This window comes from Maylandia zebra, linkage group LG17 (assembly GCF_041146795.1).
Source record: "Maylandia zebra isolate NMK-2024a linkage group LG17, Mzebra_GT3a, whole genome shotgun sequence".
In the NCBI taxonomy this organism is placed as follows: Eukaryota; Metazoa; Chordata; class Actinopteri; order Cichliformes; family Cichlidae; genus Maylandia; species Maylandia zebra.
In genome coordinates this window covers 6,803,480-6,829,135 of record NC_135183.1, presented here as the reverse complement: position 1 = coordinate 6,829,135, position 25,656 = coordinate 6,803,480, and the positions used below count along the sequence as shown (strand labels likewise).

The following is a 25,656-nucleotide window of genomic DNA, read 5'->3' as shown; positions in this document are numbered from 1 at the left end:
AATCCCGTCCACACATAAAGGCAGAAATGAAGGAAAACGGTGCTATGAACATGCCAAAGCAGCAGGTGGCGCTAGATTCCTAACCGTGCAGAAATGTTGGCCAATCAGAAGTCTAGAAGCCTCGGTGGGAAAAAGTAAACAAAGCTGGGGCATAGAAGCAGAACCGAGTCGTATGTGTGGACGGACAGTAACTGTGTGTATATGTAAGCATTTAAACACTGCAGAGAGTAGAATTAACAGTAACAGTATTGTAGAAATTCATTTCACCGAAACAATAACGTGGCGCACAGTGTGACGCATGCACCAGTTTATTGTATTTCCAGACTTGCTTTCGGCACAATTTACAGTGCATGCTACTCTGTTTTTTGTCAGACTTGAAATAGCCGAAATACCTTCACACTACGGAACTTCTATGGCTCTTCCATTCGACAATCTCTCCGGCATTGGAACCATCATCTGTTTTCTCTTCGGTCACGCTCGGTTGATTTTTCTAGTCGGCACACTCATTTCCTCCATTATGCGCTGGCTGCTTCCCAAACAAACACACGTGCGGCTTGGCACTTGTGCTGTACGTAACAAGTCACGCGACGTGACGCTGCGGCTGTGATTGGTTCGGCTCTGCGCTACTGAATTTGGATCGGCTGACCTTTTTTTTTTTTTTTTTTTTTTTTTTTTTAAGAGGACAAGAGCGGCGAGGTCTATCGCGATAGCTTAATTTCTCTATCGAGTAAAAGTTATATCGCGATACATATCGTTATCGTTCTATCGCCCAGCTCTAATGTGGCCTTTAACCACAAGAATAACGAAGTGTTATGTAAGCGGCTTTGTGTTAACGAATGACAGGAAAGTTGAATGACTTTTGACACAGCTGTCCATGGGAAGTTCATTTCTGTTCTCCGCTGTCGCATCTGTTCGTCATTATATAGCACGGTTTGTAAGTCTTAACAACAAGTCTTAACAAGCACTTCTGACCTTGACGTGCGTGCATTTTTCCAGACATACCATCATCCTATTTACCTCCTCTAGTGCTGGCCAGTTCACAAAAGCTGCAGCTAAACATCGCTGTCAGCCTGCAGAATTTCTCACCATTATTTCTGACCTTTCTGTCTGTCTTTTTTTGGGGGGGATTTCTTTTTTTTATTTACCTCTTACTTTGTGAAGCTCACAACATAAACACCTGGAAATCGGTGCTCCTGCAGCATCTAACAGTGTTTCCCAGGCTGCACTTATCCTTTTGCAGCTTTATCTTAATTGGCTGATGGGGCAGAGCAGCCCTGAACGAGCACTGCAGATATTTACGGAACCATGTTGCTGTTCAGATAGCTGACTGTAGCTTTGCAGTATCTTGTAGAAGAGATAATCTTGCACTTTTTGATGACATCTGTAGTGCTGGGGCCTTTTGGAAAACAGTGACTCAGCTTCTTTTTTTCTTTTAAAAAAAAAATAAACTTCAGAAGGACATATTGCTGTGACAACACCGATGAGGGATAAGAGATATTGTCGTGAAAAAGTGAGTCTGTGGGGATTGATGAAAGACATGTCGGAGTTATCCATGTCCTCATTATACAGGCTTCAAAATGTTCTTACTTTTCTCTCTCTTTTTCCCACTTTCCCATGTTTTCACTTGTTTTGTTGATGGCTTTTTCCTTCGTCCTTCCTTAATTACATCCTCTTAATGATCTTTTCTCCCTGACTTTACCTGCATTTGTCAGATTTACTTGCGCTTGCCTGTTCCTTTGTCTCTGTCTCGCTTTCTCGCTCGCTCGCCCTCTCAGCAGGGGAAATTGATGATTACAAACCAGCAGTAAGAGAAAAATGATTGGATCCTAGCAGTAGTAGAACTGTAATATTTTCTCCTTGTGCAGTGGCCTGTAATAAACCAGGGCTAAGGAAACCTGTCAAAGCACGGTTGAGTCTGTGTGAAAGTAGGAGTTTGTGCTGTCTGTGCACGCTCGAACGTTGCTGCCGGCCGGCTTTGTCTTGTTTGAATGCTGTTTTGATTTTTGTGGACAGTGGAGAATAAAGATGACGTGACAGCTAGGACAGAGAACAAACGTGAAAAAACGTGCTGGAAAATGTAATGGGAGTGGCAATCCAGGACACACCAGTGCTGCTAAATTAAAAGAAACATTGATGTCTTATTAGCTGCACTGTAGTGAGAGTCCAGGACTACATTTCTTGTATTTTAGGTTGAAAGTGCTTGATGACAAAAATATAGATGTCACAGCAATGCTCCCATGCTCACAAACTAAGGTATCTCTGTGTGCTAGAGTTGACCTTGTCACCTACCTAGAATTATTCAAATGCTTGAGCCATCCTCACCTTCAGTCAGCTGAAGTGTGTCCGCTACCAGGTAACTAATGTGCCAGCGAACGCCACATCCTGAATGCCCCTGAAAAAAAACCCCAGCAATGCACTGTTGTACTTAAAATAGACTGTGGCATGGCTCTTGTTGGGTCACTTCACTAACAAGAGTAATGTAACTTTTTCCAACAGTAGGACACCACACTTGCATCTTTATTCCAAAACAATAGTCTTTAAAAAGGGGTGTGTGTTTTCCATGTGGACTGAATCATACCACATACATCATTTTCCCTGTTGTGCATAATTGTGTGAAAAACTCACTCAATAATATGATGTTGTTCTAAAATCTGTGTGTAGATGGGAAACATTATTATTTTAAAGGGGTTGTTTGGATACATAATTTATGTTCACATCATCAAAAATACATGCTTTAAGGACCTAAATAGTACAAATGCAAAGTACAGTTGGCTTACATTATGTTCCCTTTTGGGAATAAGGCTAAACACTCAGCACTACCCACGGTATCTTTGTACACAACAGTATGTAGGTTATTAGACTGGTGAAGAATAGCAAAGGGAAACACTAGAACAGCCTATTTTGTATGTGTGTTAACAAAATGTCACAATGTTCCCAGGAATGGGCGTCCCAATAAATTCCTCTTAAGGTCAGGCCATGCAATGCCCAGAGAAATTGCTTAAAACCCCAAGAGCTACATCTCAGACTTTAAAAAACCCTATTAGGGTGTTAAATGTCAAAGTTCATGACAGTTCATGATGCCACAAAAAGATTGAACAAGTGTGGCGATAGCCTCTTCTCTTAAGAAAGACAGCAGCAAACACACCTTAGCTTTACAGAGTTCATCTGAGGAAACCACAAGACTTCTGGAACCATGTCCTGTGGACAGATGAGAACAAAGTGGAAATGTTTGGCCATAATGCACAGCCCCATGTTTGGCAAAAACCAAACACGACATAATCAACACAAACACTTCATACCAACTGTCAAGCACGATGCTGTATACCAAAGTATTTTAGAATCAAATATGAGGCCATCTGACTGACAGCTAAAGCTTTACCCAAATTCAGTCATGCTACAAGACAATGATGTCAAACACAGCAGCAAATGTATAACAGAATGAAAAAGAAAAGAATGAAGGTGTTGCAAAGGTCCAATTAAGGTCATCCAGACCTACACCCGAGTTATGCATCATCCTGCCAAAACTCAACCAACGTTGTGAACAGTCAACCAAAGTTCTTCAGTAGCTTCAAGTTATTGCGAAGGTGATTCTACAAGCTACTGAATCATGAAGAGTACTTAGTTTTTCAGAGGACTGCATAGAGTCCTATCAGAACTTCGGCTTTCGTGTGATTGTGTAGATTTGAAAACTGTGGAGCAACGACTGCAAAGGCTCTGTCACCTCTTTGCTTGAGGCATGACCTTGAGACATGTACAGTAAGAGGCCTTCACCAGTGGGTCTGTGAGACTGGGAAATATTGGTGAATATAAATGAATAAGACTGGTAATACAAGCTAGGGGCCGCCCATTAAGAGCCTTGATCAAACAACCATAAACTGAATTCTAAAATGAGGCACGATGCCAATGCAGAGAGGCCAGGACTGGAGTGATGTGCTCATACTTTCGGTTCTAGTCAGCAGTCTAGCTGCAAATGCCTATAACAGTACAGATTCACAAGTTCAGCTTTCACGTACAGGTATTTTGCAAGGGTAACAAATATTTCCCTGTGACATACCAAGAGCAAAAGCAGTACAAACGGCCCATATTTGGTAGGTTCCTAATTTAGAGTCACAGCAGTGGGTTACAGGGCAGATGAGCTGTTCTGTATAACTTCTCTGTCCAGTGGTTTCATTGATGGTAACATAAACATCTTTCCTTTTCCAACAGGAAAGAGTCCGTACCTGCTGTTCACTAACCGTCATGAAATCCGTCGTATTCACCTGCTGAAGAGTGAGTACACACAAGTGGTCCCTACACTGAAGAATGCCGTGGCCCTGGATGTGGACGTGTCCACCAACAAGATGTTCTGGTGTGATCTGTATCATCAGAAAATATACAGGTACACACACATACAGCACGCACACACAATGACAAGTTATATTTATTTTTTAAATTATTTATTTAACCCCATCAGGTACTGCTACACAGAACTGAAAACGCACTAGATTTTGCTGGATCATTCTGTTTAATCGACAGAAAAATGATCTATAATTGTATATTTCAGTGTAATTATTGAAATGCTGTAAATGATGTGTATATATTCTGTCTATAAAGGCAGAGGAAGCCCATATAAAATGATGAAAGCCACTGTATAGACGCAGGACCTTAAAGTTAGATAACTCACTTTTGTCATTCTTCAGCCAACATGTTCATTATCTTTCTCCTCTATCCATCCATCTTGTGTGCTTCAACCTGTCACACCTTCTGGTAGTGAGTCAGCCGCACCTGTTTGTCCTTCACACACACTGTGTGAGTCTGTGTGTGTGCACATATCATAGCTTTGCACATACATTTGTGTGTGTGTTTGTGTCACCCTGATGGCTGACAGGTTGTGGGAGGGGCTTTCTATCATCTCAGCTGAGCCATATGCTCTCACTAATTTCACTGCCTCAATAATCGCTGCCATTATTCATCTCCATACACACACATTCACACGCAGACATTCTCCCACACAAACTTGGTAACACAGTCAAGGGCTTGTGACAGGGAACGGACAAATGAACTCATTTTTCACAGCGAAGCCTATTTTTCGATGCCGTAAATAAACTCACATATCAAAAGTTGCTTTAAGTAGCAAACAGCGAGGGAAGTTATACAGCTTAATCTACTTGGCGTTGTCCTTGATGGTGTTTTCTTTTCTCTAATCTTTCAAAGCAAAATCTTCTGCACTTGCACCCAAGTGCATAGCATCAGAATCAAGTTTTCCTGCTGTTTAGAATATCTGCTCTTTTTGACATTACCATATGTTTTCTTTTCTCCTGTAACGCCACAGTAGAATATATGTAAGCAAATTGTCCAAGTTGCCTTGGTGACAGATCTTAACCCCAGGTAGAGATGAAATTAGAAATCGGAGCTTATTAGGTTGGACTACTATCAGTAAATTGTGGGGTTTTTTTTATTTATTTTGTTTTGTTCCCTGATAAGGTGATATACGAAATAGTTAGGCTTATTAAAGTCTGCACTACTCATTCACCCTCAATGTGATAATGTGGTTTTCCAGACTAATTCATAGTGATTAGCATGCCACGGGTCGATGACTTGTTACCTTCTCCCAATGATGGAGATGTCTGTTGCAAACAATGGTTCAACCAATTAAACATGCAATCTGCTCAGTGGACTTGGACTCATCTGTCTCTGTCTTATTCTTCACTGTGCCCGAAGCCTCTGTTCAGCCCACCAACCTGTTCAACCTAAGTCTATGTGAAGATTTTCTAACTCAAATTAAGGACATAGTGAAATTAGAGTGAGTAAAAGAATATAAAGTGGATATAAAACATCTTCATAGCACTGTCAAAATATCTGGATTTGTGATGTTGAGAAAATATGACCCCAAGAAAAATGACTTCAGAACTTTGTCCATTTTTAATGTGACATGCATAAATTAAAAGCCATGGTCCAGAAAGAGCTTATAAAGCGTTAACGAGATCTCATGATTTAAAGGTATCAGTCAGGAGAAGGGTACACAAGAATGTCCAAGCTGTTAAATATACCATAAAATACATTGTGTTTTACTCAAAATGGACGGAAATATGAGCAGTTCCAATACTGATACCAATTTGGCACAAAAACTTAAAGCAGCTGCTAGATGAAAATGATGAGGAATTTCACCCTTTAGCACAACAATGACCCAAATCATCCAATTCTACAAAAGAATGTCTTCACCTGATGATTAAAGTTTTGGAAAGACTTAGACCTGAATCCAAATCAAAACCTGTGGGGTGACCTGACGATGATTTGTGGTACTTTTGCAAAGAAGACTGTTAAGTATTGCCAAATCAAGAGACTCAGTGCTGTGGCAAACTCCTAGCCAAAAAGACTGAACGGTGTAGTAAAATCAAAAGAGGTATTTAACAGTATTTTAGTCTAAGGCTGCACACATTTGTGCAGCCAGGTAATTGTAAGTTTTTCAGTGATTGTCCCCCACCCAAATAGAATTGAAGAGTGACTGTGAATTGTGCAGGTTAAACTTTAAAGGTGGAAATGATTTTCTTAAATCGTTTACCTTGATCTCATTTTCTTCATTTTTATACATCATGAAAACCTGACGTGTTGAATTTTTATATCTGCTGTGTTCGTAAAAAATTAAATATTGGAGAAATTGAACAAGAGATTAAACAGAAAATATGTTTTAGTGGAACTCGCGATTACTCAGTATCAAAGAACAGAATGTAATGCAAAAGAAAACAAATTGAATTTGTGTCAAATGTAATTTTTGTTCTGGCGTTTTCAGTAGAGTTCAGTAGCTGCATGCTGCATCAATAACACGATGGGTTTCCTTCATGTCCACAATGCTTGAGCCGTTTTACCCTCAAGGGTGAAACAGTGTGGCGTTGGATCCATGTTGCAAACCCTGAGGCACTCTTGAGAACCCATAGATTATCTATCACACTCACACAATAACATCCCACACTCACCTGACTGTAAAGATGAAGACATTTGGGTTGGCAAAATGTAACAGTGAGCATCTCCAAGCTCTGACTACCAGTCAACCTTCTTCTTTAGTTAAGATGCACCTCCCGTCTCCTCTTACTCCTGTAGGCGTTGCTAAAATGTGAAGGCACTGTGCAACTTGGGACATTGCTTGTCCCAACCTTTTATCAAGCATTTTTTCTTCCATCTTGCTCTTGCATTCATATATTGTCGAGGCAGTAATCTATTAAGTTTTAACATTTTTCACCAGTAAAGGAAATGTCAGTGGGGAATGGGGATAGAAGAGTTGACAGAGTAAGTGGACGGAGGAGGAAAATCAAAGAAACTGAAGACAAGAAAGGGACACTCGGTTAAAGGGGAGATATAGGCATGTGGTGCTGATAGAAAAAGACAGACTCATTCTCCCTGGGAGGCTGTGTTTGGTGTGAAGGCTGAAGTTGTTATAAAGGTGTCAGGATTGGGTGCCCCTCACACCTGAATAGAGTGAAGAATCTATGTTCCCAACAAGATATCTAAGCCACTCACAATCAAGTCATTCCTCCCAAGGAAAGGAAGCCAGACGGTAGTAAATCCATCGTGCCAGCACCTCTGTGATGGATTAGGCTTTTATAATTTCCAGATTACTTACTGATACATTTCCTTTCCATCCGCCCACCAGCGCTTACATCAACAAGGCCAGTGACTCATCACAGCAGGTGACGCTCATCGATTCGCTCCACTCCCCGGAGGGCCTTGCTGTCGACTGGGTCCACAAGAACATCTACTGGACGGACTCAGGCAATAAGAGCATATCTGTCGCTACGGGAGATGGCAGGAAAAGGAAAATGCTCATAACCACCGAGCTGAACGAGCCACGAGCCATCGCTGTGGATCCGCACCAAGGGTGAGTTGGGTTAGTTTTAGGGTAAAAGGATTTTGAAAAGATGCACAAAGGAGCAAAAGATTGCAAAGGAGTTGAGCAAAAAGGCAGGAAGGAGGGAGGGCGAGTAAGAGGTCCTACTGTCATTGTGTGTGTGTCTGTAAAAGCCAGTGTTGTTATAGTAGAAAGAGATTGGGTGTAGAAGTTGGCCTAAAGTCAGTAAAGGCTATTTGTAGCACTGAGCCCATCTGTTAGATTAAGCAGTTTAACAGTTTTCTTGAGATGGGATGTAACACTTTGTCTTCCCTTTCTAACTCTTTCCATTTGTCTCGGGTGCCTTGAGCTCCCCAAAGACGTCTTTTCACAGCTCTACAAAGCTAGACTAGCATGAAATACATTCAAATGAAGCCACGATTTCACAGTTTTATCATGGACACACATATTCAGATAAGGTCCAAGTTTCCAGTACCTGCTGTTTTGCACAGTGCTTTCCCTTTTATGTTTTCAATGCCTGTCTTACTAATAATACAGTCATTTTGCAAAGAAAATGAGAGAAGATGTCTGTGGAACATCGTGTGACGGAGTACAGTTGATTTTGTCAGTTAAGAGTTTTTCAGAACAATTGACATTGCATATTAACCTCTCTTCACTGGTCCTAGCAAAGTTACTCCTTTCATTTCTGACACTGAACTGGCCGTGCCTTAATGATACAACATGTATATAAAGATGAACAATGGCATCTCTCACTGGTTTTGGACTGTATTTAGGTGATAAGCTGTATGTTAAGTTATCAGCTAATGCTAGCTAGACACACAGATAAGCTGCTAGTTATTAAGTAACAGACAAATAAAATACTAGCTTTCACTCACCAAAAGTAGAGCACACAGGAAGCCATATTATTTGTTAGATGATTGTATTAAAAGTTCAAAAGGTCACAAACGCAGAAACAAAAAGGTCCAGTTCAATGACTTGAAGTAGCGGAAGTTGAAGCCTTGCCGCGAGTTGGTGCTACAACCGCCTGCATTCAAGCGTCATGCTCCACAGCACTAATAATTCACAACTTTAAGTATTAATACTTTAAGCCCCTATAAAGGGATGAAATGTAAAGATGTCACAAAGGTGGAAAATTACTTTTTATACCAAGCTAGAAACTTTTTTCACCCCTGCTCTAAAGCTAGGCACTCAGCCACAGATAGCCACACATTGGTTTCTGAAGTGCCATATTGTATTGAAGCTTTTGCCATCACCAGCTTGGTTGGCAAAAAACCCGAGTTGACAAGAAGTCAAGTGTGAAACCGCACAATCATTGGCTAATGACTTCTGATGGACAGCTATTAGCCATCAAGTGTGCGGTTTTTATATCATTTTGTAACATGGTTACAAAATATTTCAGTTGATATTTTATTCAGTATGACCCAAAACAAATGAGTAAAATCAGAAAGCCATTTCTCGTAGCCTTCTGTAAGACTTCAGGTCTCTTTTACAACCACAGCTATCACCATCTGGTGGCCCTCAGAGAGAATGCAGGCAGGTCACGTTGGCTTGATTTCTCAGCCTCCGAGGTTGCTGCTTCAATTTAATCTAACTTGTGTATCTTCCCGCAGGTTTATGTACTGGTCAGACTGGGGAGGTCAGGCCAAAATTGAGAAGGCTGGGATGAATGGAGTGGATAGACAAATTTTGGTGTCTGAACACATTGAATGGCCCAATGGAATAACTCTAGGTAAGGAAAAAAACATGTAGCTTTGAACATTCAAAGCCCACGGAAGAAGGATGAAAAGCTAGAAGATGATGCCCAGATAGAAAAAATCAATCAGCTCTGACAGCAGTTTTGTAAAAAAAAAAAAAAAAAGGTTATTATGCTGACATTGCTTTTAGAGAGAGAGAGAAAAAAGTGTCTCGAGTGAATTCAACACAAAGAAAAAAAACAACACATGGAGGAAAGCCAGAGAGAGACAAACAGCACAAGTTGAGAGAAGAAAATAGTCTATGGGTGCTGAAACCCAAGTAGCTCTTATTGCTATATACCTCAGTTTGTGTCTGGCTCTCATCAATCAAGCCAGTGAGTATGAGGCTCCGAATTAATAAGCCAGACGCTCTGTGCTGTCGATACCTCCCCTCATCCCTTTCAACTCCCTCCGAAGCACCAGCCAATTCCTCTCAGCTGCCCTTGCCTGAGGAGAAATAGAAGCACACAGTCGCCACACTCTGTGGAATTGAGGTGTCGCCGCATCTGTATGAAAACAAATTATTTTTTGGAATAAGGCGAATGAGAGGTTTGGCGCCAGGCGGCTGTGGGAGAGAAAGGGTGAATTGTGTTCCCCTGGTCATTGATTTCATAGAGACCACCGAACAGTGCAGGTGATTGAGTCAGGAGAGGTGAATGGGGACAGAGAATCGTGTTAATTCTCTTCCCCCTTCAGTTTACTTTGGTGCTTTTATTGGATGCTTTTTTTTCATATACTTCCAGTGTTTTACCAATTTCGAATTGCTTATTGCACACAAAAGCTTAATTCTTTATTAATTACTAATTAAATTCTTGCTTTCTGTTTTTTTAAATGTTTTTCTTAAAAGCATAATCTTAGAGTCTGATGAAAAAAAGAGTAATACAGGGATTATTTCCTTTGCTGTTTAAATTCAATGTGGTGTTTCGATTTCAAAGTAAACACCACAACACTTTGCCGCTCATAGCAAGGACACAACAATGATTTGGGCCTAATATAAATAATATAGCAGTGGCTGAAATGTGGAGTTATTTGAGATTTGCGAAACAGCAAAGTTTGTCTTTAAAATAGGTCCAGCAAGACTAATGAATCTGTTCAAGGGCACATATATTTTCTCCAGCAAAGAAGTCAAGCGGCAATATTACAATCACATCTGTGTTTTCTTAGTACGGGGCTGAGGTCGTCATGTCAAAGAAGATTGATTGTGTAGCTACTGGGCCATTACATCCATATACCCCTCACCCTGGGCCGTTTCACTCTGAGTGACCTCTCTCTCTCTCCATTCACCTTCTCCCCTACCCCCTCTTGATTTTGTTCTCTCTCGCTCTCCCCCTTCCCTGCATGTTCTCAGACTTGTCCAACAGACGACTTTACTGGGTGGACTCCAAGCTGCACCTGCTGTCCAGCGTGGATTTCAATGGTGACAACCGCAAAGTGCTGCTCTCCTCGCATCACCACCTGGGCCATCCCTTTGCCCTCACTGTCTTTGAGGTATAGCAGTTGAGAATTGAGATTCAAATGCAAAGAATCAGACCAGGCGGTAATGCCAGAGCTCTGGTCTGGTGCATACAGCTGTTTCTGTAATATGCATTTTTGAAAGTGTGCAGTGTTTTGTTTCGTTTCCAACCTTTTGGGCAAATTTTAGTTTATGCTAATGTAATAATTCATCATTAGACTATATCATCATACAGGGATATATTTTCTGCTCTAGCTGTATACCTATTGAAATATATGCTGAACAGTTTATTAGGTACACCTTGCCACTAAGGGTTGGAGCTGGAAACATTCCTACGATTTTGGTCCATATTGGCATGAAGGCATCAAACAGTTAGATGTGAATCTTTTGTGCTACCACATCCCAAAGGTCCTTTTTTGGTCTGGTGACCGTGGAAGCCATTTTTGTATGGCGAACTCCCTGTCATTTTCAAGAAACCAGTTTGAGATTATTTGAGTGGCATGGTATGGAGAATTATGCTGCTGGAAGCAGCCATCAGAAGATGAGTACACTGTGGTCGTAAAGGGATGGATATGGTCACCAACAATACTCATAAGTTAGTAGAGGGTAGGGACCAACGAATGCCAAGAACTTTCCCCTGCACTATTTCATCACCACCAGACTGAACTGTTGATATAAGGCGGGATGGATTCTTGCTTTCATTTTATTTATGCCAAATTCTGACTTTACAATCCGAATGTAGCAGCAGAAACTAAAACTCATCAGATCGGGGATCATTATCCTAATCTTGTGTTGTCCAGTTTTGGTGAGCCTGTGTATGCTGTAGCCTCAGTTTCCTGTTCTTAGCTGACAGTAAAATATGTTCATGCGTAGGGTTTCTGTCTTGGTTAATGTCCTTGGTTAGATTAAATTTCTCAGTGTATGTCTTATATAATTTTGGTTTAGGGTTGGGTTTAATTTGAAATCAGTTTGCTTAAAGTTTCTTAAATAAATGTGAAGAATGCAGAACTCTTTTTAAGTATATATGGACATACACAGCACGCTTTTTCTTTATTTCCTAATAGAGTTAGTGGGAGGCTTTACCTGGAAGGTAAACAAGATCCAGAAGTTCTTATTTCACTCCCAAAATAAATGTAAACACACACACACACACCAAAGGGGTCTCAGATCAGTTATCGCTGCCTTGTAAGTGACAATCATATCTTGTTTGTTGATTCCCAACATGGTTGCGTATTTCTAGACTTGCAGTGAGCAAAATTTTAGCAGTGGGTTTTTAAGTATACTGTTTTGATGCCATTTATTACTATGCTTGTTCATCGTCATAAATGGAGGACTGACACACATTTTCAAAGTGTACTAGCGGTAAAAGACGTGCGAGAACTAGAGGGGGAGAGATGAGTCAGTGCAGGGACATGGCTGACTGACTGAAAAGAAATGGAGATGTTATAGAAGTATAGAAGCAGGATAAATCCAGAGAAGGAATTGTTGTTTGTTTGCTGACGAGTGTAGAGTCACAATAGAGTGCATCAATCAATAAAACTAATTTGGGTGTATTTATTGAGGTGGGAGTGAATCGGTACGTTAGGGCCCATCAAGCATAGATGATGGTGTGGAAGGTGGAAAACAACTGGAGGAGGGAGGAGAGAGCAAGGATGAAGGTGGGGAAAGTGGTAGGTGAAAATGTGATCAGTAAGTAGTGTTTGCTCCATTCCCCTCTTTGCTGCACACACTGTGTGTGATGATGGGAAAGCAAAGGGAAGAAGGGACATCCATCATGCCCAGCTGAGAGCGCGTGAGTGTGTGCGCGTCTGTGTGTTTGCGTGCAAAAGAGAGAAAGAAAACCGATGTTTCGAGCAGCAGTGAAAGTTCACCCCAGGAGATTAATAGCTCTCGGCTCTTCTGGTCTTTCTTCTGCTCTGGTTATGATATAGACCAAATTAAAAACCTTTAGCAGCACAGGAGGATGTCACGGTGCCTACAGACCGATAATGGGAAGTTTGTTACTTTTAGAATTGCATCGTTCAAATTTTGAACTAAAACACTGAACGTTTTTGATCATTCTGGCTTTAAGGAAATGCTCTAACAAGTAAGGCACCAGCTGTGATACTTCATAAAGATAGGATAGGATAAAAGAGCTACTGTTCTAGGCTGCTGAACAGAAACAGAAACACGCTTGCAGCATCAGTAAGGAGGGACAGGATGGGGCATACTCCCAATAACAGAAGGCACAGTGCCCGTCCTGCAGATGTGATACAAGGTAAGCCTGCAGCATAGACCTGACCAGGACAAGCACACTTACTGCACAGTGCAGAAAATATGGAGTGCAGTGTACTGATATGCACTGATATAATTCATTTTAATGGAGAGAGACAGAATAAAGTCCTATAGAAAAGTTCCCAAGAAGCCTAAAGACTTTAGAGAGTTTCTGGCCAAAATCCCTCCTGAGATGTGTGCAAACCAACTCCATGAAACAACAAGACAGGAACTAAGTCATGTTTTGCTTGGGGATCAAATACTCAATTATATACTAATCAGTTTAGAACTTTTATGTGATGTGTTTTTTCTGTATTTTTGGTTGATGTTAAGTCGCTCTCTTTAAAATGAATCTACCATTTGTAGCCATTTGTAGATGGATAGCAAAGGCAAGTCTATACCCAAGTTTACACTGAATGAACAGACTCCTAGTGTGAAGATGCTTTGCAGGGACAACATTTTCTCCAGCCGAAACATAGCAATTTCAAACACAAGTTTTTATAGAATGAAAAAAGTGAAAGCTGTGGCCTGTGTGTCCTGCCTCAAATTCAGCAGAACAGTTGGAGTATTTTAAGGTGGACTGTGGAGCAAGAAAAACAACACCTCCAGCAAAGAGCACCTGCAAAGAATCATCTGTGTCGAGAATGGCAGAACACATTTCCACAGAGTCACTCATGCAAAATATTTAAAACTGGTGTCATCCATGCCCAGGAAGTTTGAGTTTTATTAAACGTAAAAGAAGAGAGAGTAAAAAATATTACAGCATGCACGAGTTGCACGGTGTTGCTGTGGTAGGACTGTCGCCTCGCTTTAGTTGGTCTTGGGTTTAAATCTAGGCTGAGGCCTTTCTGTGTGGAATTTGCACGATCTACCTGTGGCTGTGTCGATTCCCTCCACATACTCCAGCTTCCTCCCACAGTTCACAGTCATGTATGGGGTTGGGTGAAGCTTAGGTTGGTGATTTTAATTGGTTGTAGGTGTGAATGTGAGCACGAATGGTTCTCTGCCCATAGTGTCTGTCCCTGAGTGGAAGAAAGTGGACTGGTGAATCAAATATTGGAGCCATGCTAACAAAGAGTGCACTTACTTGTGTTGCAGCTGATTCTTAAATAGTATAAATTAAGCAAACGTTAGTTTAACTCTTCCTATTCTTTAGTTAAAAACAAAGTAACTGTAAAATGTTCACATTTAGCTCATACACTGTTCGGTAAGTTTCAGTTAAGACAAATCCACAATAATAAGACCTGGGGGATCACATGTAAAACTTTGTGAAAACTGTAGAAACTTATTGTGAGCGGGAATTGTTGTGGGGACTGTGTAACCCCAAATCAGTCATCCTCACATGTTTTCTCGCATGCAGAGAAAATGTTTCTGACATTTAGCCACATTTGATTATGCACAAGCATAACAAAAACCACAAGCCCACAGCTCTTAAGCATCCATTTCTTTCACATGCACATCCATATAGATGCTCTTCTGAGCATGTGAGATATGAGTTGTCAACTCATGTGCGGCGTACGGTTTATTCCAGCTCCTCATATTCCTGAGCGATACAGTGAACGCTACAAGTCATTACACTCGAGTGTGTCATCTGCAGACTTCGTTTTGATGCTGATGAGCGAACGGGTTTTCTCAGCACTGCAGAGAAAGATGCGGGGCCTCTGTATCAAACCCTGAACAGACACACGCATGTAAACTCTACCAGTTAGTGCCGACCGCCTGCCTACATGCCAAGCCCCGAGGAGATGTAGATCGCAGAAGCTTGCAGAGAGTAATGTTGTCTCTTTTTCAGCTCTTGACAGGAAGGAGATAGAAGAGAAGGTGGGATGGGATTGAGAAGAGAAGTAGTGGTTGAAAGAAATAAAAACTGGAGTAATATGTAAAGATTTAAATTTTAAAGGCTCTATGTGAAAACAGGGGCAGTCAAATGACATGTGATCAAAGCTTTATTTTCTAAAAACCTGACAAAGACGTCCGTCAGGCCCTCTCTGTCCACATCTACAGCCCAAATAAGAAAACTAGTCAGCTCACGTAACTAGAGACACGTTGTAACGTGCACATGAGAAAAAATTCTCTTTTGCAGCTTATTGGAAATTAAATGATTTACCGAAAAAGCCCCCACATTATTTTTTCAGAACTTGGCTAATTATGCCAAAGAATGCAGATCAAACCCATAAAAAAAAAATCAAATCAAATCCTCAACAGGCGAGTGGGTTGGCTTTGTTTGAGCTTTCATTTGTAGTTTTCATGCATAACATCCAGGTATCCAGTAGGCACCTGAAGCTCATCAGACAGATGTGTCAGACAGCCCCGACGCATATTCTTCTGGGATAGAATCGCAGCAAAATCATAAAGGGCTGCTTTCCCTCGACTCAAAAATGGCTCCATATAAATTTAGACGTGCTCTCACTCCCCCCGAGTTGCAGCTCCATCTGATGTGACGTGGCGCCATGTGTTCATGGGAGCAAGTCTGCGTGCGCTTTGTGTATAACTTCTGGCCTATCCTTCAAAACATAAAAGATGTACCTTGATCCTACAATTGAAGAGCACTGCCCTTCTCAGGTTTTGTGCTGCTGTTTGAAGCTTCAAGGTCACAAGCGGCGCGCGGAAAGATTGACAGTGGAGAAAGTAAAAAGGGGAAAACAATGTCAGAGACTGACTGCTGAGGTGGAAATCAAGACAGAGAGCGAGAGAAGCAAAAAGAAGAGATGGAATAATAGATTTGAGTAGTGTTTTATCAGCGTGGCTGATATTTGTCTTTCATTGTTTCAGAACTACTGTCATATGAGTAAAGGTTATCAGAACCTAAGTGAGGGAGAGATTGAGTGATAGAGAGCTCACTGAAAGATGGGGGGGGAAGGTGAGAGAGAGGTCAAGTCCACTGATAATACGGCACAAAAAGCATGGATGGCTGCTGTGACTAAGCCCCACACACGGACACACACGGACACACACATACCCGCACACCATACAAGTCTTGCAGGTCTTTGCCTTTAAAAAGATGATAAAAATACATCCTCCCTGTAACGACGAAAAAACCTGCAGACACACTGATTGGTCTCTCCGTCTCACACTCACCTCCTAAATCGTCTCTTCATTGTTTTATCGAGCTTTCCATGATATCAGCCTGTCTGTGTTTTCTCGTGCAGTCATTTGCTCTATTTTTCTGTTTTTTCTTAATTGATGTGTGCTTGCAAAGACAAAGCCGTCTGGGGTTGCTGTGGAAACCAAGTGCCGTGAGCACTTGTGCGGTTATATCGTGTAGTATCATTAAAGAGAATAATGAGCAGGTGTGAAAGAGCGGAAGGGAAATTGAGAAGGAAGCTGAGCTAGGACTACAAAGACACCGTACGCTCCGCCAAAGCAGTCACTACCTTCTGCTTTGGCACAAAGCTTAAACAGAGAGTCAAAGGTACAGACGTTTTTCCAATAAAACACCGGGGCTGTTTTTTTCTTATCAAGCATGCAACTTCCTTACAGACTTAAAACGGTGTTTTTACTGTTTTTTGTTGTTTTTTTTAAGTAAACACTGCTCCCCTTTTCACCCACCGAGCACAGAGTAGGTGGCTTATTTTAACTAAACCGTCTCCAAGAGATGCCACGCCTCCTCTGTGTCCTTGTATTTGTTAAGTAGCTGTTATAATTAGGGTGGTTAAAAATAGAAATTAGCAAAGAGTGCCACCTGGGCTTTCTTCTCTGGCAAATTGGAGTAATGTGACTCTGTTTTTAAGTTTATTTGGGGCTGATTATTTTTACCAGAGAAGAGAGAGACTGGCTATAATCTTAAATACCTGGAGTGCTGGAGGGTAAAGATGGTAGAATGGGGGCTAAATGGCATGTTTTGGGGGGGGGGGTTTATTGCATTTTTGAAAAATTAACCAGTTACCTTGGATATAAAACACCTCTCTATTCAAGTAAACCACAACACATCCTCAAATGTAATCGTAAATTTAATCAAATAGCCATTGTTGGGATGAGGACATTTCTTTGCAGCAGACTGGCTTTTTTTCTTCCTTTTTTTTTTTTTTTTTAATTAACGGTGACTACAATGAATATCAGTGCACAGCTTCTAAGCAGAGACAAATGGTGTTTATGAAAAGCCATTTATTCTAAAGTTGTATGCAGATTATGCTCATTTGCAGCATGTTTGCTCCATACTTGAGGTCTCACGGTTCTGAATTACAGAATCACTGGACTCTGAAAATGATAAGCAACAACAGCTTTATAAAACCCTAGAATGACGCCCTCTTTAGAGAAAACATTTTTGTAAGTGTTCTGTTACTGAAATATGAAATATATCTCGTCATCACTGCCATTTGATTAGGAAAGTGTCCGATCTCAAGTGGTACAGCGCAAGCAGTTCTGGATCTGCAACATGCATGTGGCTTTATAACATTATCTGTGGCATTAGCTGAGATATCTTTCATTTATTCTTCTTTTTTTTTTAATAGGTTGATCGTTAATCATCAAGGCTGGTTTAGGGCTTTTTATTTATTTGTGTATTTCTCAAGCTGACTTTGCTTTATTTTAACCCAGGATCGCGTGTATTGGACAGACTTGGAAGATGAAGCGATATACAGCGCCAACCGACTGACGGGACACGATGTGGCCAAGGTCGCAGAGGACCTTAACAACCCCCTGGACCTGGTGGTGTTTCATGAACAGAGGCAGCCCAAGGGTAAGAAGAAGAAACGCATAGAAGCTTAGCACAGGTGATCTAAGTGGGGCTGTCCCAGATGACCTCAAATAAGTCAAAATGTCCGTTTCGTTTTCAGTCTGTCATACTGCCCAGTCTCTGTCTAGGTGCTGTTTGCCACTCGTAAGCGTGCAGGATCTTGTTCGGTATAATGAGCAGGATTTTGGGGCGTATGTGCACACAGGATACACAAAATCTAACCTCCTTCCTGAGTACAAAGCATTGCATTATCAGCACATAGACACGAGGATCCACTTAGTGAAACGGTCTGAAACAATAAACAGATAATCTGATGAGTGTGATTAGACCGGTGGATGTGACGGGCACGTCAAAACGATGTGTTTGTCTTTTTTTTTTTTGCACTCTCGATGTGTGTGACTGCACGCACGCGTGTGTGCCTGTCAACACCTCTGCTTGTGAATACCTGGGTGTGTTTGACACTGCGTGCCAGAAATGTGTTTGTGCGAGTGTTTTCATGCTTTGTTTTCTCTCCTCACTCACTGAGCGCTCAGAAGCAATCTTGTCTGTGCGCCAGCAGGCAGCTAATTGCATTCCCTCATTAATAAATCAAGAGTCCTGGTCAAAAAAAGAAGTCACAGAATTGGAAAATGTTTTCTCCCAAATACCAACAAAAGCAAGACAAAACACTGCAAGGCTAAGTGAAGGTGCACCGAGTAGCCCCCCCAAGCACACGAGTAGCATTGATAAGCAAAGTATTTGATAAAATGTGACCTCGACTGCAACGCTTGGTGAGTTCAGACTCCTCTCTGCCCTGTCTTTTACCGATTTATCTTTGTTTCTCTTGCATTTTTGTATCATTTCTTATTTGTTAGTGTACTGCACCTAAGGAAAACCCCAGTGAGGAATATTATCTGTAAGTGTGGTTTGGTACAGTACTGTGCGTCTCCACATATTTCGAGACGCTCAGATGTCTTTCATGTTTATCGACACACTTCCTTAAAAGAGGCTTTCGTCCGATCCTTCCCAAGTTGTGTCTGTTTTATTATTAATTTTTTGTGCGCTCAGTGGGTCTTTGAAGCCTAGGTTCACTCTTCTTAGTTGGAGACCAAAGAGAGGCAGCGCAGGAGGAGAAAGTGACGCTTTTATGGCTTAAAACCAACATAATTTTGTTGTTGTTATCATCTTGGTCCTTCTTTTTTCCTTCTTCATCCTCATCCTCATCATTTTCGTTCACTTTTCTCTTGCCTCCCTCTCTCTCCTCCTCTGTTTTCTTCTTTCCTTCCTACACTCTTCCTTAACCTTTTTTTCCCATCCTCCCCAGTTTGATGACTCCTTCCCAAACCTTTTACCACATTTGGAGCTTTGAGAACTTATTCAGCTGTTCTCATTACATAGTCATTATGCTGAGATACTGTACATCAAGTATAAATGTATTCCCAGCTTATTAAAATCTCACTCTGTGTAGCAAGTGATATTGCTGTTTTTCCTGACAGCTGATGGCGTGCTGCTCTCCAAAGCTACATAAGAAATCAGGAAAGATTGCGACCTGACCTAATTCTCGCGCTTCCCCACATGACACAAAACTGCAGTGTTTTTCCATGAGTCTGCAACTGTGCTTAAGAAACTACATGTAAATTTTTTATTTGGGTTACAGAGATTAAAAGCAGTTGAGACTCTCCTGCATTCACCTACGCATCTCTAAAGTCAGCAAGAGGAAGTGTGTGGAATAAAGATTAGATTCCTAAATCTAGCATCAAACTAGTTAATAGTTTGATGGCAGCAGAAACTTTTTACTGATGAGATACCGGCGCCTACGTGTCAAATTTGATGCTGGTTTTTCTTTTTCTTAGGTTCATCCAGTTTTTCATGTGTTTTTTTCTGCAGATTGATGAACCTCAGCATCTGCGAGATGATATAATATAACATGATTATCCCCAGTCGTGTTACTGACATGTTTCCAGTTAACATAATTAGTTGCAAAATGTTTCTCCAGCTGGTTCTTTTTCATTAGCACTTACTTTTGCAGCCTTTTCTTACCCGTGTCCCAACTTTTTTTAAGACTAGTTATTGCCATCAAATTCAAAGTGGCCTTATTTTTTTGTTACAATTGTACATTCTGTAATTTTAAACCTTTGATATATTTTCTTTGTTCTAATTTGAATAAAATTTGGGCTGTTGAGATTTGGGCTTTGTGCAAGTTTTTTTTTCCTTTTCCAGTACAGCTCGTTAATAAAACATTTGGGGTTTTATTGTTTTCCAAGAGATAAATGTGTTGCCAAAAGTCTTTTTTAATATTTTTACATTTCTGCCTGTGTTCCCAAAGGTCCTGATACCTGTAATATGGGCACACTGCCTAATGGTGGCTGCGAGTACCTCTGCCTGAAGGCGCCTCAGATCACAGACCACTCCCCCAAGTACACCTGCGCCTGTCCTGACGGCATGGAGCTAGGACCAGACATGAGACGCTGCGCGATCAGTAAGTCTACATTCCACAGGCACACCTGAATGAATGATTCGTGTGGATAAATGTCACATGAGATTCACGCTGCTAGGATCACAGTGAAATTCAGGAGCATTGTTGCCATTCTCAGGGGTCGTTGGCTAACAGTGATCAGTCCAATAGTAAGGCCTGAATTTTCTCCGGTTCCTAAATTCTTTTACGAGCACAAAGAATCCAGGCTAACTTCTCAGCTACTCCATCAGTACAACATAGAACAGCAGTGGTGCACAGCAAGGCTGCAAGAACGAAGCACACAAGTCATTCTATGTATAAGTAAAATTATTTGGAATGAGCTTGTTTCTAAGTCAAACTTAACCTGACAGAAATATTTTGGAAAGACCTGAAGTTCATTTGAATAAACCCACAAACATGCAAGCCGTGTAATACTGGATTAAATTACCAAGAATATTTTTGTCTCATTTATTTATTTGAGTTATGTTCGTCTGTGTGACTAGTGTTAAAGTCTGATCATCTTTTAGGTCATATTTAAGCACAAATATTTAAAATTCTAAATATAAAGCGTTTCTATTTATACTGTTTCTATTTGTCATAATACTTTGGATACTCCAAATACAGTATTTTTCAATGTCTGCAATTTAACAGTACAATGTTTACAAAGCTAAAAGTGCCCTGGATCCTTCAGAGAATCTGAACCTTAAGTGTTGTGTAAAACTATCTTGGGAACTAGGTCAGGGACTCTTCCCTGCACTTCTAACCTACCTCGCTGACCTTATTTCATCAGTCAGCTTGTCCCCCTGCCCTTATAGAGTCACTACATTTGTAACGTTGCTATTTTTACTAGACCTACACCTAATGTCTATATAGGTGAGCTAGGAGGAGCTGACACAGAGAAACGGGGGGAAAGAGACGATGAAGATGTATTGAGGCAATATTTCAAAGAATCCCTGTGAGAGAGGCTGGGAGTAGGTGCAGGGGCAGTGAGTGCATTTGTACCAAAGCTTTTTGGATTCTTACTGTAACACAAACATTTCTGGTGGAAAAACTCACTGGTTTAATTGTGACTGTATTGGATCAAAATTTCAGTTTTACAACCACAAAGAAACGCATATCACTTATATTAAAAATAATGTTTAGAAAACACAAACCCGAATGTTATATCAGCAGCAGTGTGTGCACTGGGATTTGTGTAAATCTGATACACCAAAAAAAAAAAAAAAACAGTGATCAGAGGAAGAGCCTGGGGTGACATGTGGTGTAATTTAGCTTCAGCTAAAATCCCTGACTTGAATACTTCTTTTAGTACATGTAGTACACTATGAACCAAACGTACTGGTGTAGTACATCTGCTTTAACAACGTAGTGTTTTCTCAGATCATTTCTTGTGATGTGATATGATGTTTGCAACAACTGACTGCAACGCTTGCACTAAATTCTGCTTATTATGCGCTTGTGCAACTTATCCATCTGGCAACTTGTTACTTATGAATGTGTGAATGCACTTTAGCACAGTATGTACATAGAAATATCACAGTACCTGTCACGGTACCTATGTGGTGCTGTACAGGACTTTAAAGTGTCACACTTCTGATTAGCAGTAACACAGGCGTTATACCGGACTGCTGTGGTGCAGCTGAAAGCTGAAAGGTGAAGCTTTTCATTTACTGATCCATTTATGTCTCAATCCAAACCTGTGGTGTGATGTAAGATCTACAGACTTCAGTTTATGAAATTATGGTCATGAAATCTGAGTAAGATCATGAATACAAGCACCTAAAATGAATTTCCTCTATAAGGTGGTTGGGCTCAGCTTTAGAGATGAGACACTGAGGAGCTTGGACTTCTGGAGGGACCTTAGAGTAGAGCCGCTGCTCCTGCGTATCAAACACACCAGCTGAGCATCTATTTTGGATGCCTCATGGATGCCTCCTTTTGGAGGTTTTGCAGGCGCGCTCCTGGTAGGAGACCCCATGGTAGACCCAGAACCCTCAGAAGAGATTATAGATCTCATCTTATAAGACAATGGAGGCATTGCTGTTGACTGCAGTTGTATGCTGAATATTGATGCAGAGCTTACAAGTGGAAATGGCTGCAACAGCTGAGCAGTCTGGAGAGAAATCTCAAATCCTACTGGTTGTTTTTCTGTTGCGCAGTTCGACCCCGAGCAACCACGACATCTGCCTCCACCGCAACCACAACTTCCACGACGACCACCACAACAAGCACAACAACAACAACTCCCACAACCGTTGCCACGACCACAACGCCCTCTACCACCACCACCACCACCACCACCACCTCTGCTACTACCACATTACCACCCACAGCCAAGACTACAACACCAGCCCCTCCTCAGACCACCAGGAGCGGCAGAATCACAGAGCACCCTCGGACTCCCGCCGCTACCAGTACAGAGACGACCAGTTTGAGCAGCACTAGTCAGAAGTCCACGTCCACACACACCCCCTTATTGGCTGCCGTGGCTCCCAACAGCATTCAGAAAGAGAGCAATGCCAACCTCTCCCACAGAGGTAAGTGACATGATGACAGGAATGTGGATGTGTGTAAAGCGAGTGTTTTCTTCTGCTCTGCTACCATCACTGCTGTTACCACTATCATTAAATCAGCAGGAAGCTAAAAACCAATACTTTTATCCCTCCTTTCTCTAGCTTCTCCTCCCCTCCACTTTTCCCTCTGATCATTTGCTTTACTGGCCCTACGACCTCCTCCTCTATTCCTTTTCTCATCTGCTCACACACCCGTCCGAACGCTTCACAGGCCTGCACTATGTCTCGGTCTGCTTACTGTTGATCCCTCGCGACCAGCGTCTTAACAGAAGTGTCAGAGCTAAGAAATGACAGTCCCCTCCATTCTCGCATAAAACTACTCATCACTCATCCTCACTTTCTGACAGCCTCTCTCTTACTCTCTTTGTCTTTATCTCTGTCTTGGTCTCTCCCTCTGTACCTCTCTCCCCTTCTCTCTTTAGCTCTCGCTCGCTCTCTTTCTATAACTGGCAGTGTTCTTCATTCTCGCGCCAATCACGCTTCACTGGCTCGCAAGAAAAATACCACTTTGCAGCCCAGACAAACAGTGACAGCAGACTAACAGCCGTAACAATGGTTTACAAAGCCACGCTAAGAATTAAATTGTACTTGGAAGCGGACGAGAATCCTTGATAGCACCACGCAGCAAAATTGATGAAGCCACCAAATTGTGAGATCAGTATTTTTCAGCAGTTGTTTTGAAAGTCTTCTTAGCTTTTTTACTGCATGGCAATATTAAATTGAGACAGTCAACCTGCCGAGGCAGCTTTTTATTTTGTCTTTTGTTTCTAAGAAAATGAAAAAGGTTCCCTTTTTAATACTGACTCTTTAGATGAATATATATTTATGTCAGATAATGGGTCTGTGCACTATTTAAATGCCCTAAAAGAAAGATTAACACTAAAACACTTATCATAATACTTGTATATCTTTATGTCATTCTAACAAGTAATTTAGAGGAGAGAAAAAAGAATTAAAAGAGCAGGTGTTGAGGATGAAAAAAAGCTGTACAGATGGAGAGAAACAGGGAAAGATGATGAAAGTTTTAAGTGGGAGTTGGAGGACAGGGAAATGAATGAGAAACGGAGCAAGGAGTAAAACGAAGGAATGTTAAATGAAAAAAACAAAAACGTGCAGTGTGAGACAGTAAAGCCACAGAGAACAAAGAGTGAACAGAGAGCGAAAAAGAACATGACAGTCCAGCACTTTAACGGGGAGGATGGGAGTTGTAGATGACACACTGTTGGGAGGAAAGGCGGCATTTACATGGATATGAAACGACGGGATGGAAAAAGAGGCGGGAGAGAAAGTGATTTTCTGGGAATTAAAGAGGTTGCCTGCTGTATTACTTTAGGGGTCGCGGTACTTCAGAGTTACTAAGAGGCGAGAGGCACGTTTCTTCCGGTCTCTGAAGTTGTCAGCCCTCCTCAGCACACCACAAGTGCTCCAGATGAGAGGTGGAGCAGACACAGATGAGAAAAATGGGGCATGAACAAGACGAGTCTCCAAACCCACGGGCCATGTGTTATAATTTTCAACTCGGTGCACACTGTCAAGTTTGCCGGCATCAGCTGTTACACGCTGCTGGGGGGAGGGAGGGAGGGCATGGTGGGGCGAGGGAGAACCAGGAGTCTGATTGGGGAGGGCAAAGATTAAACACAGCTGGTAACCAATGTTTTCTTTTGATATCGGTAGTAATTTTGCACATCTTTCAGCAACATTAAAGAAAATTAATTTCAAGATTTTGGGGAAAAAAACAAAAAAAACAGACGTGTGACAGATATGAAAGAGTCTGTAGAAGCCATGATGCTGCCCGTAACAACGTCAGCATGACAGGTTTGGTGGCGGGTTAGTAATGGTCTGGGGGGCACAGACCTCTACAGGCTAGGCAATGGCACCCTGACTGCTATTAGCTCCCAGGATGAAATCCTTGGAGCCAATGTCAGACCCTACACTGGTGCACTTGTTCCTGGGTTCCTTCTGGTGTGCGACAATGCCTGACCTCATGTGATAAAAGTGTGCAGGCAGTTCCAAATCCACTAAAAGACCTCTGGGATGTTATGTTTTGGTTCATCCGATCCTGTATGGTCACACCTCAGACTGTCCAGGAGTTCAGTGAAGCCCTGGTTCAGATCTCCCAGGACGCCATCCGTCGTCCTGTTACGAGTGTGCCCCATCTTGGTCAGGGATGTGTACAAGCACATACCATTTTGAGATGCTGCAATGAAATTTCCACAAAACAGCAATAGCATGCTGCATCATTTTTCACTTTGATTTTCAGGGTCTCTTTGAATTCAGCCGTCTGTGGGTTGATCATTTTCATTTCGATGTGGCATCTTCTCATTCCTAACACATTACCCAGTCCATATCAGTACAGATATTGATCTGATGTGTTTTTAAAGTATATTTTTGAGCAGTATATTTACGATATACTGTTTTATTAATCATTGTTAATTGTACTGGATATAGCATTCTAACCCTGACAGTTATATTTAAATAATAAGTGGCAGTAAACGTTTTGATATTAAAATCCCTCCAGTAAGAATGACCCTCATGAAATTGAGACTTTTGTCCCCTTTTCTTCTTCTTCTCCCTTTCTCAGTGCCCTCCCTTTCCAGAACAGCCTTCTTCCAGAGCAGTTTCTTTAATGAGATTCAGTTAATCTGCCTTTTTGAGTCTTACTGTTGGACCCACTGGACGTCACTCACACTTAATTAAGAAAAGCCAAAATTCG

General features: G+C 41.5%; 1 protein-coding gene across 5 annotated transcripts in view; it reads left to right on the top strand.

The window, feature by feature from the left end:
• Positions 1-25,656, top strand: part of lrp8 (low density lipoprotein receptor-related protein 8, apolipoprotein e receptor) — a 173,314-nt gene that overhangs the window by 139,030 nt on the left and 8,628 nt on the right. For all 5 annotated transcript variants that reach the window (XM_076875959.1, XM_076875958.1, XM_076875957.1 and 2 more), the window contains exons 10-16: positions 4,207-4,378; positions 7,628-7,852; positions 9,433-9,551; positions 10,904-11,043; positions 17,798-17,939; positions 20,242-20,394; positions 22,530-22,907. In XM_076875959.1, the coding sequence (XP_076732074.1) occupies positions 4,207-4,378; positions 7,628-7,852; positions 9,433-9,551; positions 10,904-11,043; positions 17,798-17,939; positions 20,242-20,394; positions 22,530-22,907 (1,329 nt within the window). The remainder of the gene's footprint in view (positions 1-4,206; positions 4,379-7,627; positions 7,853-9,432; positions 9,552-10,903; positions 11,044-17,797; positions 17,940-20,241; positions 20,395-22,529; positions 22,908-25,656) is intronic.